Here is an 18,296-nt window from a genome sequence, read left to right on the forward strand (position 1 = left end):
AGAGAATTACTTAATATTCCACAGATGGTTACTAAGCACCTACTATGTGGAGGGACCATGTGGTAGGTTCCAGAAAAGATTCAGGCTTCATATAATATAGGATCCCCACAGTCAAGAAAATTATAAGCTGTCATTTAGATACAACATGAGTAAAACCACAATACAAAATAGCTCTGTTGGTAAAAAAATGTAAAGAGCGATGAGGTCCAAAGTTAAAAATAAAAGTGAAGTGCTAAGAGATCCAAATGGGGAAAGATCAATGGAGATTAGGCAAATACAAATATGCTTTCTGGAGGAAGTGAAAGATGGGGTACAATCTTTCCAGATCTTAAGACATGCACAAAGTTGCTTCTTTTTAAAAAGATATTACCTTGTTTCTCTCTCCTTATTTCCAACTTAAAAAAAATTTTTTTTTCAGGGAAAATCGAGTTGATTGAGCTTTCTGTTTTTTTGGATAAAGAGTCTACTATATTTCATGAGTTAAAGTTGCCAAATGACATAGTACATTTAGTTTTCCAAATGATATAATATTTATTGGTTTAGCTTTCTAAATTACTCATTAGGCTATTTTACCCAACTTTGTTATTTACATTGATTATACCACCTTAGACTTTTTTTGGTTATTATCAAAGAAAAAAGATCTATAGGTAGTCACTGATTCTCAATCAATCAAGCATTTATTACATACCTAATAGCTATTCATACATACATACATCCAGCCAGGCAGCCATCTCATATCTATCTATCCATCTATCCGTCTGTCTGTCTGTCTGTCTGTCTGTCTGTCTGTCTGTCTGTCTGTCTGTCACATCTCAATGAGCAAGGGGTTTCAAAAACAAGGTGAAAACACCCCTTTGCTCAAGAAGCTTACAGCCTAGCTGAAGGAAAGAGCTGGTGTGTGTGCACACACATACAAGATATATTTGATAAATAAAAGGTGATTTGAGGGGAAAGACATTAGAACTGGAGGGGAAAGAGGGGGAAAGGATGATTAAAGCCTCGTGTAGAGCATGGAAGTGAGCTGAGCCTTGGAAGAAACAAGGGAATTCAGACATGGAAGCAGGACACAGCCATAGAGGCAGGAGATAAATAAAGTGCCATGTATGAGGAGCATCAAGACCAGTTAAGCTGAGTTTCAATGGAAAAGAGCATCCTCCCATCTCTCAAAAAAAAACAAAAACAAAACAAAACAAAAAGTCAATTGCCAGATCTCATAATTCTAACTTCGAATACTTCATCCATATCTCATCATCTCCACTTACATTGTTAGCAGCCCAACTCAAGTCCTTATCATGACTTGGATTCTTCTAAGAGTCTCTCAGCTGGCCTCTCAGCCTCCAGCATTACCCCCTCTCCAATCCTTCTTTTATATAAGCAACCAAATTAAGCTTCTTTATTCCTAGGTCTTACAATATTATTCCGCTACTCAAAAATAGTCATTAACTTGCTCATAAAATAGCTATACGGGGCTCAAGAAGCACGGTCCTCTTGAATATTAGATTCCATTGCCTCACCAATTGGCAGAAGCCTTTGGACCTGTTTTGGCTTTGACTTCTCATCTGTGAAGAATTCTGGTAATTTCCAAGGCTTGGTTCTGATTGACAAAACCCAAAAGATTCTCAAAACACAATGTGTAACCCAACAAGTATGACTGGTTTTTAAAACAATAGCTGTAAAGATTCCTCCCTTAGGGCTAAAAAAAATTATCATAGTGGTGAAACAATGTCTTCGTCTCTGCATAAATAAATCACTCATTCTCATCTTTAAGGCAATTGTATAATGGGATCCACTTCCCATCCTCTTCCTTCTCAAATGCCAATGACGTCCAAACTTAGAAAACATACCAGACTTATTTTGGTCAGATTAAGTAACTAGGCTAGGTTTCTGCCATTGCTGAAGAAGTTTCTTGGGGTAAGCCATTTAACAAGTTGATCTACAAGAACAAACACAAATCTATCTTAGATATACTCGCGATCCCCGAGACAAAATTCTCTCTCACACTGAACATTGTCTAATGTTCAAATTTCCTAATCACCTGCTTATTTGTGCCCAGCTGTCACTCTCTCAGTTGGACTCACAACCAATTGGAAATAATGTTGGATCTTCAAAAGTCCAATCCAAAGACATTGTAGTCAACCCTCAAAACTACATACATGAAAGCAGCTGGGTGGCTCAGGGGACTGAGGGCCAGGCTCAGAGAGGGGAGGTCCTGGGTTCAAAACTGACCTCAGAGACTTCCTAGTTGTGTGACCCCTGACAAGTCACTTAACCCCCATTGCCTAGCCCTTACCACTCTTCTGCCTTCGAACCAATATACAGTATTGATTCTATAACAGAGGGTGAGGGTTTAAAGAACAAAACAAAGCTACATACATTTTCTTAATTTCTCTAAATTGAAACCCCCTATTCCTTAGGTAAACCTGTACCTAATTTTACTCTTTACTCTCTGATTATAAATCTGTGTCTAGTTAACTTATTTTTCAAGCCTTTTTGGTTCTCTAATAGAATGGACAATTAGAAAACAAGTAAAATCTTCAACTAAGCATACTCTGCTCTCCCAGGGTCCCCTTCTTTTTATGTCCTAGTGTGGGATTGGTCTGGACCAATCCCACATGGGGGGGGGGGGGGCGGCTTCGGTCTGGAGCTTGGCCGGAGGGAGGTTGCTGGAGCTCAGGCATTTTTCCTCAGTTAGTACTCCTTTATTAAACACTACAAATTATTTGCAGTATTCGTTGTTCTTTATTTTTTCCTACACACTGTAATACTCAGGGAGCTTGCCACAGGAGAATAGACCATCCTTTCACTCAAATCCGTCACTTCATTAAATTTGCTTGACCTCTAATGGATGCAGATTACTGCCATCATAGTCCACTGCATAGCATATCTCTTTTGAACTTCACACATCATACTTTCAAGCCTCTGGGTCATCAATAGACTCAGATTTTGCCCTCCTTTAATTTTAAACTCTTTCCTTCCATCTTAGAATCAATACTGCATATTGGTTCCAAGGCAGAAGAGAGGTAAAGACTAGACAATAGGGATTAAGTGACTTGCCCAGGGTCACACAGCTGGGAATTGTCTGAGGCTAGATTTGAACCCAGGATCACCTGTCTTTAGGCCTGGCTCTTAAGCCATCTAACTGCCCCCAAACTTCTATTAATTTTAAATAGAGTCCACACCCAGTCAATATGGGTGCTCTGTAGCCTCCTCAAGCTTCCTTCCTAATGATACCTGTTACCTTTTGATTAAAAATTACAAATCCAATTGGATTCAACATTCATTCATTAAGTGGCTGAAATATTCAAAGACCCTGTTCTAGTCACTATTCTGTTATAAAGAACTGCTAAGTCATAAGCCCGAGTAGAACCAATTCTTCCTCTTCCCACTGGTGTCAGGACCTGTTGGCTGGCATTAAATAATCTAGTCATTGTGTGATATTCAAGGAAGGTCACAGAGCCCTCCTAGCACTGTCAGATGCCTTGCCTGAAACAGATGTATTCCATGTATGCCAGGGCCAGCTGCCAAGCAAACCAAGCCAAAACTCTTTCCCTAGCTTGAGAATATCAGGATATCTTCTTTAAAATACTATTGCTTGGGGCAAATTAGTAAATTGAGAGCCAGACTTAGAGATGGGAAATCCTAGATTCAAACTCTGTGTGACCCTGGGCAAGTCACTGAACTCCTGGTGCCTAGTCTTAGAAACAATACTTAATATCAATACTAAGACAGAAGGTAAGGGTTAAAAAAAAAGTCAACAGAGAGGATAAATAGACACATTCTAGGTGGTCAGGTCACTGAACCCCCATTGCCTAGCCCTTACCCCTCTCCTGCCTTGGAACCAGTATTGATTGTAAGATAGAAGGCAAGAATTAAAAAAAAAAAAGATAAAGAAATTATCCTTAAGAAAATGAGCTCACAAGCTAAATGCTTTGACTGTGGTTTACTGATCAACTGAGTAGAAGAAAGTCAGACCACTAGTAGCTTGCTCCCTGCTCCCTGAGGCTTGGGGTTTTCTTGGCAACGATCCTGGAGTGGCTTGCCATTTCCTTCTCCAGCTCATTTTCAGATGAGGAAACTTGGGCAAACAAGACTACAGAACTTGCCCAGGGTTATACAGTTAGTAAATGGCTGAAGCTAGATTTGAAATCATATTGGGGGGGGGGGGGGGGGTCCTTCCTGATTCCAAGTTTGATGCATCATCTCCTTTTGTTAATGATTTGATATTTTATGAGTTCCTTCCTTCTTCCCTTCTTCCCCTTCAACTTTAGAATACCATGTGTTGATTCCAAGGAAGAAGAGCGATAAAGGCTGGGCAATGATGCTGAAGTGACGTGGTCAGGGTTACATGGCTAGGCAGTGTCTGAGGTCAGATCTGAAGCCAGGTCTAAGCTGCTCCCATTTCCTTTCTAATCTGGAACTTGGGGTACCAGACCAGCCTGGTCCAAACACAGATGGAATATAACCTTCCATAATGACATGGCATGTAGGTTTATCAGATTATATGCTTTGTTCATATATATGCTCTAGAAGGTTTTCTGCTCCTTTACTATAAACTTATTCATGCAAATATTTACATATCCAAAGAAAAGATTATGAAATTGTGAACTTCTATTACATAATTTTTCCAAGCATGTATTAAATAAGATAATGGAAAATTGCCCTATTTATTCCTTCTGAATTTCCTTCTATTTTTAATATTTTATTATTTTTCTTCCATTAAACAGTTTTTACATCTTTAATACCAGGCATCAAGGAAAAACAAAACCAAAGTCCCTCTAATGGCCATATCTAAAAAAAGTGCTTATTTTGCAGGCTCCTAATCTATTATCTATTTTCCAGGAGGTAGAAGGTTTGCTTCATCATCAGTCTTTAAAAGCATGACTAGCAGTTTTCTAGAAATTTAAACTGTCTCGTTTTGTTTCAATTTTTTTTGTTTTTACTTTTTTACTTTTGTTTTTACTTTTTATATTATTTTTTCTCAAAGGCCTGTAAACTGTAAGGAACAGGAGAGTGATATTGATGAGGACCTAGCAAAGGAGCTTGGGACACTGTCAAGAGAGGTCATAGAATTTGGTGGTGGTGTTGGTAGGAACCTCAAGTCACCACGTCCAATGCATAATTGTATGGAAGGCATTGAGGCTTGAAGAAGCGGAGGTCACACGTGTAGGAACTGCACAGGGAAGCTTCAAACCCTGGTCCCAGACTGCAAATTCACACTGGAGTAAATTGCCTCTTTCTGGTATTATTTTTACTTAGCCAACGTAGCTTTAAAACACTTGCTGTTATTTACTGCAATACATGTCATACATATGTTAGTTTTTTTTAATTGAGGAAAACTTAGGAGACTGCTGAGTATGTTAGAAAGCAGAGCTGAAGTTGTTTTGACCTGTTTCGGGTTGTGTTTTTGTTTATTTTTGCATGTGTATTCGTCCAGTTTTTTTTAGTCTAAGAATTACATACTTAGACTATAAAAGTAAATTATATGCTGGATTCCAAATTCAAATATTGAGAAAAGCTTTTTTTTTAAATTCTATTATAAAAATAGTTGTTAGGAAAATTATACATATATATTTTTAAATCGACTATATATCAAACATTGCTGAATGTTTTCTCCATCTCAAACCTTTTAAAAGGCATTAAAAAATAAAATAAAGGGCATTAAGAGTTGTTTTATTGGGGGGGGGGTGAGGGGAGAATGTAAAATCCTGAAGAATATGGGGAAAGGATTTGATCACCAGGCCTTGAATTAATCTGAATCACATGAAAGAACTATGTTCTTTCAGATGAATTTTATTATTATTTTCTCCTGTGCCATGAAATAATTTTTGGGTTAATTGGTCTGGCACTAAAATCGGTGGTTCTCACTTTTTTTTTATTTTACTCAAAATCCAATTGTTTATACCATCAGAAATCACAGTTCATTGATCATTTAAGTTGGTAAAATTCAATCTAAGATATCTTGGAAATTCATGAATGTTCAAGATCCTTACAAAAAAGTTGCTATAGTTTGTAGTTTTTTGCAAGTTTGGTGTGTTTTAAGGCTAGATGATGTAATTAGTATTGTTTGATTTTCCAAATACTATAGTATCCTACTATATGATCTGGATGACCAAAATATGTATATTTTTAAAATGTGAACATATATTTTTTATATTTTATTTTTATATATTTTGTATTTTTAAAATACATTTATACATTTATTTTTCCCATCACTTAAATATACATTATTTTATCCCTTCCACAGATATGCCCACATTTCCTTGACAATTAAGCAAGATTATTTACAACTTTTCCTTCATCTGTAATAGCCCAACATCCAAAAATGTGCAGTCCATTTACTTAAACTCATGGCTCATGGGTAACATAGTATCATACCCTTTGGGAACCACTGGTTTGGGTTAACTATCAGGATGTTCAAAAAGGTTTTATTTGTCTAAAATCCTTTGCAAATATTTCAGAGCAGCCCATATTTCTGAAGTGATCTAAGTTGTTTCACAAAGTACTTTCTGCAGAATCCTGTGAGATCAGCCACACCAGCATGATTAGTGACATTTACTGAGTCTTAAGTACTTAATTTCACTTAACAGACAGGTTATGTCACTTATACAGGGTCACACAGCTAGTACATTCTGGCTAAAACTAAGGTCTCCTGATCTAGGAACAGTTCCCATGCCAATAAAGCACATTGGGATTCCTTGTCATGAGAACAGAATGTGGTACCTCCAAGAAAATGGTAGCCACCTCCTAGTAATATTGAATTCTGAATTCTTAGGTGACCAGCCTGCAGTCAAGCCATCATATCTTTGTACATTGGTGCCATCTTCCTGAATTAGTTCCTTGCCTGAACTTGTAGAATACATGTATTCTGAGTATTCTAAACTTTACTTTTCTAATATTTTGTGAGTCTTGCTGGGGACAACATTCAGCAGTATTGTTCAGTCATGCCCAATTCTTCATGACCCTGTCTAGGTTTTCTTGGCAAACATACTGCAATGGTTTGCTATTTCCTTCTGAAGTCCTTTTTTACAGATGAGAAAACTGAGGCAACAATTAAGTGACTTGCCCAGGGTCTCACAACTGGTAAATGGCTGAGACTAGATTTGAACTCAGGAAGACGAGCCATCCTAACTCCAGATCTGGCAATCTATCTACTGTACCACCTAGCTGTCCCTTCCTGCTTACATTAGAACCCAAAGAGTCCTTGATATATTGAAAACATCATTTAAGACCACCTGAGACTTTTGGGCAAATAACAAAAACCTCAGATCTCACAAAGGCTATTTCTAGGTATTTATCACAAGATCCTTGATCTACTGCAGACATTTTCATCCTTACCCTTTTGCCCCTTTGCTTATTCTCTGGGTTTTATATCAATAAAGGTCTTTTCCCAAGTCAGTTTTTAAAGTTGTTAAAAATATAACAAATAAAGAAATCCAATAGATGAATAGTTCCTAATACTTAACATATGGGTTACTCATGGAAACTAGCATCACCACTGTTAACATTATTAAGGGCTAAGGCTACTGCTACTTAATTCACATCCATACATTTTCTTATTGGCAACAGGACAAAAAGAAGGGCAAAGGAAATCAAGAGTTGTGCTTCTTCAAAAATGATGCGAATTTGTTAAAAACTCATACATAGAAACTGCTCAGAAACATGATATATCAAAAGTGGCAGATTTGAAGCAATTTTCCCAATGTGAGGAGCATAATATTAAGGCAAAATTATTTGGGGGGAGAAAAATAAAGCAGATCAGTTAACCCTAAACTATACCTGGTACTTCTGAAAAGATGCTGAGTGATGGCTAGAGAGAGAAGACTGAAGGTTGGCCAACTCACCAAAGGAGAACTGAGACAAAAGTAATTTAAAGAGAATTTGTTTGCTCTTTGATTTCTTTTTTTTAAGTCCTTGAATTTGGGAGCCTAAACCCAAATGTTATGGTCATTCAGTAATTTCTGACTCTCTGTGACTCCATTTTGGGGTTTTTTGGGGGAAGATACTGGAATGGTTTGCCATTTCTTCCTCCAGCTCTTTTTGCAGATGAGGAAACTGAGGCAAATAAGGTTAAGATACTTGCCCAGGGTCACACAGTCAGTAAGTGTCTTGGGTTGGATTCGACTCATGAAGATCGGTCTTCCTAATTCTAAGGCCAGTGCTCTATTCATTGTATCACCTAGCTGCCCTTGAACCTAATTGTGGTTTAAAAGAATTACTAACATCAATACAACAAATTCTATTTTCAAATTATTCTATATTCTATTTTCAAATTCAAATTATTTTGAGATAATCCAGTTGTGTGCATTAGATCTGGCTACTACAGTGGAAGGTCCATGAGGAAAGGGATTTTTCCTTATCTAAACTTATTTTCCCCCCAATACCTAGCAAAATGCTTTTAGTAAATGCCTGTTGACTTGAATGACTAAGTGACCATAGCATTTTGTCTGTATCTCTCTCTCCTGGTTTTGAATCCTACCTCAGAAACTTCTGGTTGCGACATCTTGGGCAAGACATTCAATCTTTCTGTTTGCTCATTTGTAGAACAAGATTATTAGAAGGATTATTAAGATAATTGTAAAGAAGGATTATTAATACAGAGGTTTATTACAAAGACCAAAGAAAATAACATCTATAAAATTGTTTGCAAATCTTAAAGCACTATGTGGCTGTGCATTATTATTTTGACATTTGCAGAGGATTTTTAGACATGTAACCCTAATTCTAGTTTAAACTCTCCTGAAGTCCTCTTATTATGTCAGGTGCGTTATAAACCTTAAAGCACGATATGAATGGGAATCGTTATTTTTATATCATGGAGTTTTCTTCCTTCCTTTCTCTGTTCCTTTATCCCTCTCTCCCTCCCTCTCTCCCTTCCTCCCTCCCTCCCTCCATCCATCCATCCATCCTTCTTTCCTCATTTCCCCTTCAGTTTTATTTTTTTAAATTCCTGCTCAAGCCCTACTCCTACGTCTCATCATGGCTTGGAAGTGTGTATGTGTTATGAAGGTGCAAGCTGTGGCAGGTTCTACCATGCTAGAAAGGCTTTGAGATCAGACTGGAACAGCCTGAGTATCTGTCCTAAAAGAACTAGTCCAGATGAGTTTTGAGAGGCTCGTAACCACTCTGATTGCAGGATGATGAATTTTCAGCCCCTGCAGCTCTAAAAGACCATCTAAGTTGTAGAGTTACTATTATTTGCCTCTACAAGAAGGTGCCCACAAAGAAAAAACGGATCCCCGATATATGGGTGTTTTAAAGTTACCTGTTTATATAGCTTATCTCGCCTACTGGACCATTCATCTTAGTAAACTCCCCTCCACCTCCTGCTATAACTTAGCACTGTGACTTCCATATGGTGGGTACTTGGTAAATGTTTGTTGAATTTAATTATCTTGGCTCTCTTTTACTGCTAAGAATCCCAACAATTTACATGGATGCCGTACTTTCCAGTAATAAAATGCTTTCACATACATTCTCAGTAAATATAAGAACCCTGTGAGGTCATCATCTTCAACAACTATTTTAGTATCTGCTTCCTCATAGGGCAAAGGCTAACAGAGTCTATTTTAGTGAAGCACATGGAGAGACGTAAGGACAACATAAATGGAGAGAACTTTACTGAAAGGCATTCAAAGTGCATGCACAAAGTCAGTTGCTTTGACCCTGAGTTGGAAACACAGCTGTAGTCCTAAGGACACCTGCTAGGAAGCATGACTGTTGTACAACCCAGAAATGACTAGCTCTGATTTCCCCCTTCAAGTTGGAACAGGTCAGTTGGAGACAAGGCTACAGTAATCCATGGTCAACCACTAAGAGCCACCAGAGGTCCACTAAGACTTGGGAGAAGTCTTCTAATTTGACTTTTACTTTTCTACTTTCAATTTCATTTTTTTTTAAGTATTTGGTTTTCTTGAGGGTGGAGATAGGGAGAAAGTAGTGGGAGGTGATGGAGCAACCAAACTGAGGGTTAGGAGAACGGAGAAAGAGAACATCTATTTGGGGCCAGCAGGTATTTGCTGATCTTTGATTCAGCCATCTGCTGAATGCATCCCCTGAAGACATGGGGGCTATACTGTATATCTATAAGCTTTAAACTGTTCTACAAATGGAAATTGTTTTTAGAGTTGACATGTTGCAACTATGTTATATATCCATATAACTCCTAGGAATGGAGTCTGGGAGGAAGGGGAAGACCCAGTGTGAAAGCAGACATCTTAATACAACATAGTAGAGACAGCGGTCAAGTAAGTAAAACATGCTATTGGACCTAAGTTTGTGCCAATAAAGACATGCATATATATATATATATATATATATATATATATATATATATATATATATATATATATATATATATATATATATATATATATATATATATATATATATATGTATGCATATATATAAATAAAATTTAAGATTACACGATAAGAAAAGTTTCTTACCTTTTATATCTACTTGAAACAGTCCTGGATGGTTCCTGTTATAAACAAAAGAAAGTAATACATTTTAGGAAATTTTGCTCAAGACACAACAAACAAAACATTATCAATAATATTGATAAGATAAATTGAGGAGAAAATATCAAATGTTGAAATGAATAATTTGGAGGGACCAATCATTACTTTTATTTTATTTACTGACTCATTTTAAAAGTGGGTTTTTTCGGGGGCAGCTGGGTAGCTCAGTGGATTGAGAGCCAGTCCTGGAGACGGGAGGTCCTAGGTTCAAATCTGGCCTCAGCCACTTCCCAGTTGTGTGACCCTGAGCAAGTCACTTAATCCCCATTGCCTAGCCCTTACTACTCTTCTGCCTTGGAACCAATACACAGTATTGACTCCAAGACGGAAGGTAAGGGTTTAAAAAAAAAAAGTGGGTTTTTTTCCCTATCTCACCCAGGCTAGAAGGACCAGGACCTGATTTCACTACTGATCAATAAAGAAGCTTTAATCTGTTCCACTTCTGCTCTGGGCTGGCTGGTCTCTTCAGAAAGGGTCGGGAGAACTTCTCATCTCCAACCCTCACCACACTGGTGCCAGAAATTAGGGAGAACAGCTAAGGGTCAGCAGAGCAGGACTGAAGCTCAAAACCCCCAAGTGCAAATGCTTCCATCAACTTCTGCCTCCCCAGAAAAGGGGATTATAGGTATCCACCACAACACCCAGCCAGTCATTACATTTAGAAATATAAGCATTGTGAGTAAACTTTGGAACATCATATTATATGTCTCCAAGCAATGAAACAAACAAAAAACCCCACCCAAATCCATTTGTAAATAAGCTTCTAAGAACTCTCCAACTGAATGGAATTATTAGCATAAATAACAGCTCAATGTTGTTATTAAAAATGGAAACTAGATAATGTGGGTGAGTATGATTTCATGGCTGAGTCTCCAGTATTTTTAAAAATCCTGACTGTAATTTCATTGGTGTAACAAATTCCTGCTGAGAAAATTCCTACCAATGCAAAGAGGCACATACTTTGCAATTAAAGAGTCAGAGTGCTTTGGGGCACGCTTCAAGGTTAAATGACTTGTCTTCTGTCATCTAGCATGGATGTGTCTAAGGCTAGACTTAAGCCGAGCCTCCCAAACTCCAAGGCTGGCTTTGTACATACTGTACTACACTGGCTTTTCCATATCCTCATCTGTCAACTTCTTAAAAGGGGGAAGAAACAACTTCCTGTAGTCTTAACTATACTTTGCTAATCCTAAATCTGATCCATCCTACCAAAAGGGCTTCAACAAATAGAAATCAGTCAACATTCTGGTAGCACATTTACCACTTAACCAACTTAGTCATTCCTTGGTTTCTTAATCCTGGCTCACAGACTCACTCACCTTTTATTTTTGCTCAATAGGATAAAATTAAATGAAAAAGCTGTTTGTTTTTTCGATGTGACTCTAAAAATGTCTTTCTTCTAGCTAATCTCTAAAACTTTAAAAGGAAGAGCCTGCAACTCTAGCAATATTTCCATCCAAGTGAATAGATACATAAACAAAGAAAGGAATGGGCATTGTACTCTGTCCGAAGTTTTTTCTGCATCTCTTGAGATAATCATATAGTCTCTGTTGGTTTTGTTATTGATATTGTCAATTACCCTGAACCGAACCATTCCTGAATCCCTAGTATGTATCATGTGCAGACTGGTAGTTTTATTTCCTCATTTTATTGTATAATTCCCTGAATGTCTTTTTCTCTTACTATAGCCAGCATTTCTAGTACAATTCTGAATATGGGCATCCTGATCTTATTGGGAAGGCTTGCAACTTATCACCATTGCAGGCTATGCTTGCTGATAGTTTTCAATAGATGCTATTTTAAGGACTGTTCCATTTACTCCAATGCTCTCTAGTACTTTTACTAGGGATGGGTGTTAAGTTTTATCAAAAGCTTTTTCTGAAAACAACCAAGTAAAGAGATGGGCAGGCCAGCTTTGGGGCCAAAAAAAAATGGCAATGGGTCTTTATAAAATACAGTAATTATTATCATCATCATCATTATAATTATTGCTATTTTATTTAATATTAATTTAATTAATTGTTCATTTCATTAAATGCTTAATATATAAATTTTCTATCTTATAATATCATGTGTATACACATATTGTGCTTATACACACAAAAATGATTCTTACTCAACAGGTTTCTAAAATAATTTTACCAGAATAAAGAAACAACAAAGCATGGATCTATAATGAGTTTTTAAAACTCTTCCCCACCCCAGAAAATAGAATTTAGTCAGAAGAGGCTTCTGAGTTCATCAGTTTCCTCATCTAGCAAAAGAGAAAACCATGGCCCAGAGAGTTGAAGCAACTTACCCAAGCTTAGACACAAGTTAATTAACTTCCTTATAAATGGGAACACTAACACACACATGCATTATCTACCAGCTGGAATCTTTAAGCGAAAATCATTTCATGAGCTCTAAAATACTGCTCTGTGGTCCAGAACCTCAAGGCATAACTCCATGAACACGAATCCTTTCATTTCATCCTTCCTCATAATACCCATTTCTTATTTGTGGACTCCTGTTGTCCAAACAGGCTCTAGCCATTGTGTGCAAAGCCTTAGGAAAACATATTACTAATAGAAGAAAGTGGCCCCCACTAAATTCAAGTTGACTGACAAATGCCATCAAGCTTACATAAATATGCACTGCAGAGCTGAACAAGTGACAGACTCGACAGTCCACTCTTGACCCCATCCACAAGGTGAAGACCTTGGGGGATGAGGGGGATGATTTGGTTATGCTTTAACAGTTGGAGCTGAGATATTTTAAGACTCAACGGATGATCAGCTGTTCTTTTATTCAGAAATGTAACTAAAACCCAGTATTTCAACATTTAACAAACTTGTATCTGCCTCCACTGGGGAGGCTACCATAATGAAGGCAGATTAGAGATTCCTGAATGTTTCAATGAACCTTTCTGAGGCAGAAGATACTCTGGTTTGGTAGAGGGGCAGGTTCTCCAAGCCTGGGAAAATTTGGAGCCAAGATCCCAAGTCAGGGATCATTAAGCACAGAATCCTTTTGAGGGAGCAAATGATCTTCGCCGTATATATTTATTTCCTAGTCCATCAGCATCCCTGGGGCTTTAATCTTGGGCATCTCACATTGTAAAAGAAAGGACAATAAACCATTGAATGAACAATTAATATGTAACTTTTAGTACAGAGGTTTCTGAAGATACTCATGAGATTTGGGCTGCAAAAAGTAAACTAAACATTTTTCCAAACTGTTTTAGAGCTATTCACAGGAAGAGAATGGGAAAGAGGGTAGAGAAGAGGAGTGAAAAATGCTAAAAACTAAACCCAACCTGGTCAACTTTGGCAGCCAGGGAAGCAGGGGGGGAAGAAAGGAGGATAGGAAGGAGGAAAGGAGGGAGGTTGGGAGGCAGAGAGAGAAAGAAGGAAGAATGGAGAGAGGGAGGGAAGGTTGACCTTGGGCATAACAGCTATATAATATATAAATATGTGTATATCCATACATAGATGTATGTAAATATACACACATATATACATGCACACATGCCACTGTATAAATCTCATTTAATCTTTAAAAAATCTAAAGGGTTCAAATGACTTGCTCAAGGTCAACAAAGCAAACAGCAGAGCCCAGCCCAGCTCAAATGTTTTTGACTACAGCACATTGCCTGGTGTACTCACTGCTATGGAATGTTAAAAAAAATTTTTTTTAAAAAGGAAAAAGATAAGAGACCAGTTATTTTTCATTTGTAAATAAGGAAAGAATGAATTTTATCTACAGAAAAACAACAGGCACAAGAATGGCAAGACCTTGTACTAACAACTAAAGATACTAGGAAAAACATTTAGATTGGAAATGCTGGTCATTAAAGAATTAATACTAGGGCTGGAATGCCAGAGTACCTCAAAGGACTAATGCTGATTGATGCAGTGTATTTTTAAAAAAATTCATATAGAAAAGAAAATAGATAGGATTTTACTCAAAGTAAAATTATATTAAAATTTTTAATTCAATTGATGTGCCTGATCCCTCTAGTGTTAAAGGTATACAAATACCTTTGAGTGAGACTAGCCCATTCTTTTTTTATAGCTTTTTTTTAAAAAAACTAGTAGTTGTTCCTTTTAAGTCTAGTTAATTTCAATACTATGAAGACATCTAAATATCCTTTAAAAAAAAAGAAGAAGCATTAAACCAAATTGAGAGGAAAAAGTTTGTAAAATCTTAGTGATGTTTGAAGTGTATGCTAAAATGAGTTTTGTTAATGACATCTTCTAATACTACAGCCAAAAGAAAGACTCCTGAAACCTTGTAAGAATAAATCAATTGGGGGGGCAGTTAGGTGGCTCAAGAGACAGGGAGTCAGACCTAGAAACAGGAGGGCCTGGCTTCAAATTTGACCTCAGTTAGCTCCTAGCTGTTTGACTCTGGCTGGAACATAGTAGGTGCTTAACTAATGTTATTGATCGTAAATAATAAATTTGAGAGTACAAATCAAATACTTAAGTAGAGCAAAAACCAACTCTTACTGATATATATGCATATATATATATATATATATTATTGATCAGCTTTTTACTAAGGTTTCTTTAATGTTCCAGTTACTCTTCAGCTGATAATCATACTGAAGATTTGAGTTTTCTCAGTGCTCTCAGAAAGTATTACTTTTGCAGCTCTCACTTCATAAATTGAAAAAGGAATCTTTTTGAGCCCCCCAAATTCATAAACTCATTGATCAATTTGCTGACAAGCCTATCTTTAGGTAAACTAATCAAGGGGATCTTTGGGACAACAGATAGCTAAGTTTGTCATCAAATCCATCAGTAATACCACTGTAGCCCACAGAAGCTTACATCCCAGATGTAAGAGAGCTTGAGTTCACATCCATGCCAAAGAACTTTCGTGAATCATGAAGAAATAAGCACATGAATGGCACAGAAGTTTCTCCCAAACCAATATTTACTGGTTAAGAAATGGGGAAGTTGTTACTTCAGCTAGTAAGTATGTCCTTAGGTAAAGGGTGGCTTTTGGTAATGATTACTATCTTGGAAGATGGAATATCTTTTCCCTTTGGATTCCCATAATTCCTAGAAGCTTTCAGACTTCCTTAAAATGCTCCTAAGAACTCCAAACATCCCATCAATAACTGTCAAGTACCAGACTCTCTGCTAACAGAGACAAAATAGGATATTTCACTTCCTGACTTTTATTTTCTCTTCCTTCCAACTCTTTAAAAACTGGGCCACGAAAAAGCTTTTTATTATTTACACTTTAATTATCTGCATAGCATCTAAACTTTGATGCCATGAACAAAAGATGATTTTGAGGGAAGAAGAAATAAATAGCCAAAGCAAACTTCAAGAGTTACTAATCTTGTGATTTTAGGGGGGGAAATTGAAGGAGAAATAAAACACCAGAAATCACTCTAGGTGATTTTTAAAATATGTTTACATGCTTGCCCTCTGGTCATCTCTACCTCTTCACTGGCTGCCTGGCCTTGACATTAACTATTTCCCTTCCATTTATCCCCCCCCCCCCAATTTCTCTTTATGTTTTGTCATCCCTTATTACAAATGAAAGCTCTGAGTATAAGGACCTTATTGTTTCTGTATTGCTGGTACTTAGCATGATGCCTGGCATACAGTAAGTATTTAATAAATGTTCTTTCTCAATCTATTGAGATAAATCTAATCTCAAGTCTATCGGTATTATCAGTATGTTCTAATAGAAAATTTGGAAAGCAAAGGCAAAGAAAAAGATACTATTTCAAGATTGCCTTTCCAAAACGAAATGTACACTGCAGTTTTAAAAGAATATTTTGCTTTAAACATATAATTCTAAAGGAGCGGAACTGAAAGATGGATCTCTAATTTCTGTCCTCTGTCAGTTCCAAAATGCCAAATCTAAACATTACATGAGATCAGACTTAAGGACTAGAAAGAACTTGGGAAAGCATTTAAGTCTAACTTGTTCATTTTACATGTCCAGAAAGATTAACTGCCTTGCTCCGGGTCACTCAGATATTAAGTAGAAGATTCTAGACTTGAACTCAGGTCTACACTTGAAATTTGGTAGTATTTCTGGCATAACAAAACCATCTCTGGGGGCCTGCATTCATAAAGTATTTCCCACAAGACTGCAAAGATCAAACAAACAAACAAAACAAATTTATGTCACCCAAAAAAAGAGATGAAAGTGGACCTGCAAAAGTTCTGAAAACAGAAGAGATTTCTAGCTCATGGGCAGAATCATCAGGGGTTTATAATAAGTATATTTTAGTCTGATTCTTCCATGGTCACATTTGGATGGGGAAAAATAGAAGTAGTCTGGAAAGAGAAAGAAGCTTCTTATAACTTCCAGCTGTAGCCCAAGCAGTGTTTCCTATCTTTTTCTTATGGACAAGAAGAATCAGGCTGGGTAGACTTAAGGCAAGTAGGGATGGGTTGGTCTGCCTCTATAAATTCCTATGTTCCAGATCACTGAGCACTTTGCATGGGAAGCAAGCTACTGCTTGTCACCCATTTGGGTAGTGCGGTATAATGTTAAGAGCCCTGGTCTTCATTCCAGTCAGATGATCCGAGTTCACAAAACCTCTACGACGCTGGATAATCACAGGCAAATCAGTTTTCCCAACTATAAAATAGTGGCAATAATAGTTGAACTTCACAACTTTCTAACTATGATAGTGCTCTATATCAAGGAAGGTCACTGTCATTTCCCCCCCAACAAAGTCTACCAATACAAAAGATTCAGATCACTTTCCAGAAGCCGTTGGGTGAATGGCAAACGTTCCTTGGGATGATCCAGTGCAAAGTTAGGATTGACCTTTCTCTACCCTGTCATGCCTCACTCAAATCCTTGCTACTGGGGAACAGGGTTTATACTTTAAATTTGGGTTACACTGAAATTCAATGAGGAGTAGAAGCCATGAAATTTAACAAAAAAGTGCTTCAGGCAGATTTTCGACTCTAGAAATAGTTGAGTACAAGGAGCAGAGTTAAAGATGAAAGAGACTGAACATCTTGCATACCAAATGTTGAAAATGGATCTAGTGTTATCCAAATGCCATTTTTGTGGTAAACCACCACCAAAACCTTCCCCATACACATAAAAGCTAGTTTTCAATTATATTTTTAAAAAAGCTTAATGAGTAAATGAAAATGTTTAGCCAGTGGTATTTAGATACAATCCTGGAAAGAAAACTTAAGTTTAATGTTTATATACTAAAAGAACATTTTATTGAATACAGATGATGAAACCGTGTGATATACTTCACAGGAACTATTTCCTAAGAAAGCTTTGTTTTCCTCTCCTAAAGTGGGCTTATCAGGCTATTTAGTGATTCCCACAAAAAGTTCTTAAGTTTATTAAATCTGTACTCTTACATTTTTATATAAAAACTAGTCCTTCTGAACAAGGGTTCTTTTTCTTCTTCTTTTTTTTAACCCTTACAGTTTTTGTCTTAGAATTGATATTAAGTATCAGTTCCAAGGTAGAAGAGTGGTAAGGCCAGGTAAATGGGGTTAAGTGACTTACCCAGGGTCACACAGCTAGGCTGTGTCTAAGGCCAGATTTGAACCTGTCTATCCACTGAGCCACAAGGCTGCCCCTTGAACAAGGGTTCTTAAATTAGAAAGGGGAAAATCCTATTTACTGGAAGGAGAGAAAATTCATCACATATAAGCACAGCTGTAAATATTCTGATAGCTGTATTTCATTACATACATAAAAAATATTCTGAGAGCTTGACCAATATGACAGTAAAGGAAAGTGATATATTGGAGGGGTTGTGGCAAAATTGGGTTACTAATG

General features: G+C 37.1%; 1 protein-coding gene across 1 annotated transcript in view; it reads right to left on the reverse strand.

Moving 5' to 3' along the window:
- The window catches only part of PAWR (pro-apoptotic WT1 regulator), a 144,064-nt gene that overhangs the window by 17,943 nt on the left and 107,825 nt on the right, over positions 1-18,296 (reverse strand). Inside the window, exon 4 of the mRNA XM_007503099.2 lies at positions 10,446-10,480. Coding sequence (XP_007503161.1) covers positions 10,446-10,480 — 35 coding nt within the window. The remainder of the gene's footprint in view (positions 1-10,445; positions 10,481-18,296) is intronic.

This window comes from Monodelphis domestica, chromosome 5, assembly GCF_027887165.1.
Source record: "Monodelphis domestica isolate mMonDom1 chromosome 5, mMonDom1.pri, whole genome shotgun sequence".
Lineage (NCBI taxonomy): Eukaryota > Metazoa > Chordata > Mammalia > Didelphimorphia > Didelphidae > Monodelphis > Monodelphis domestica.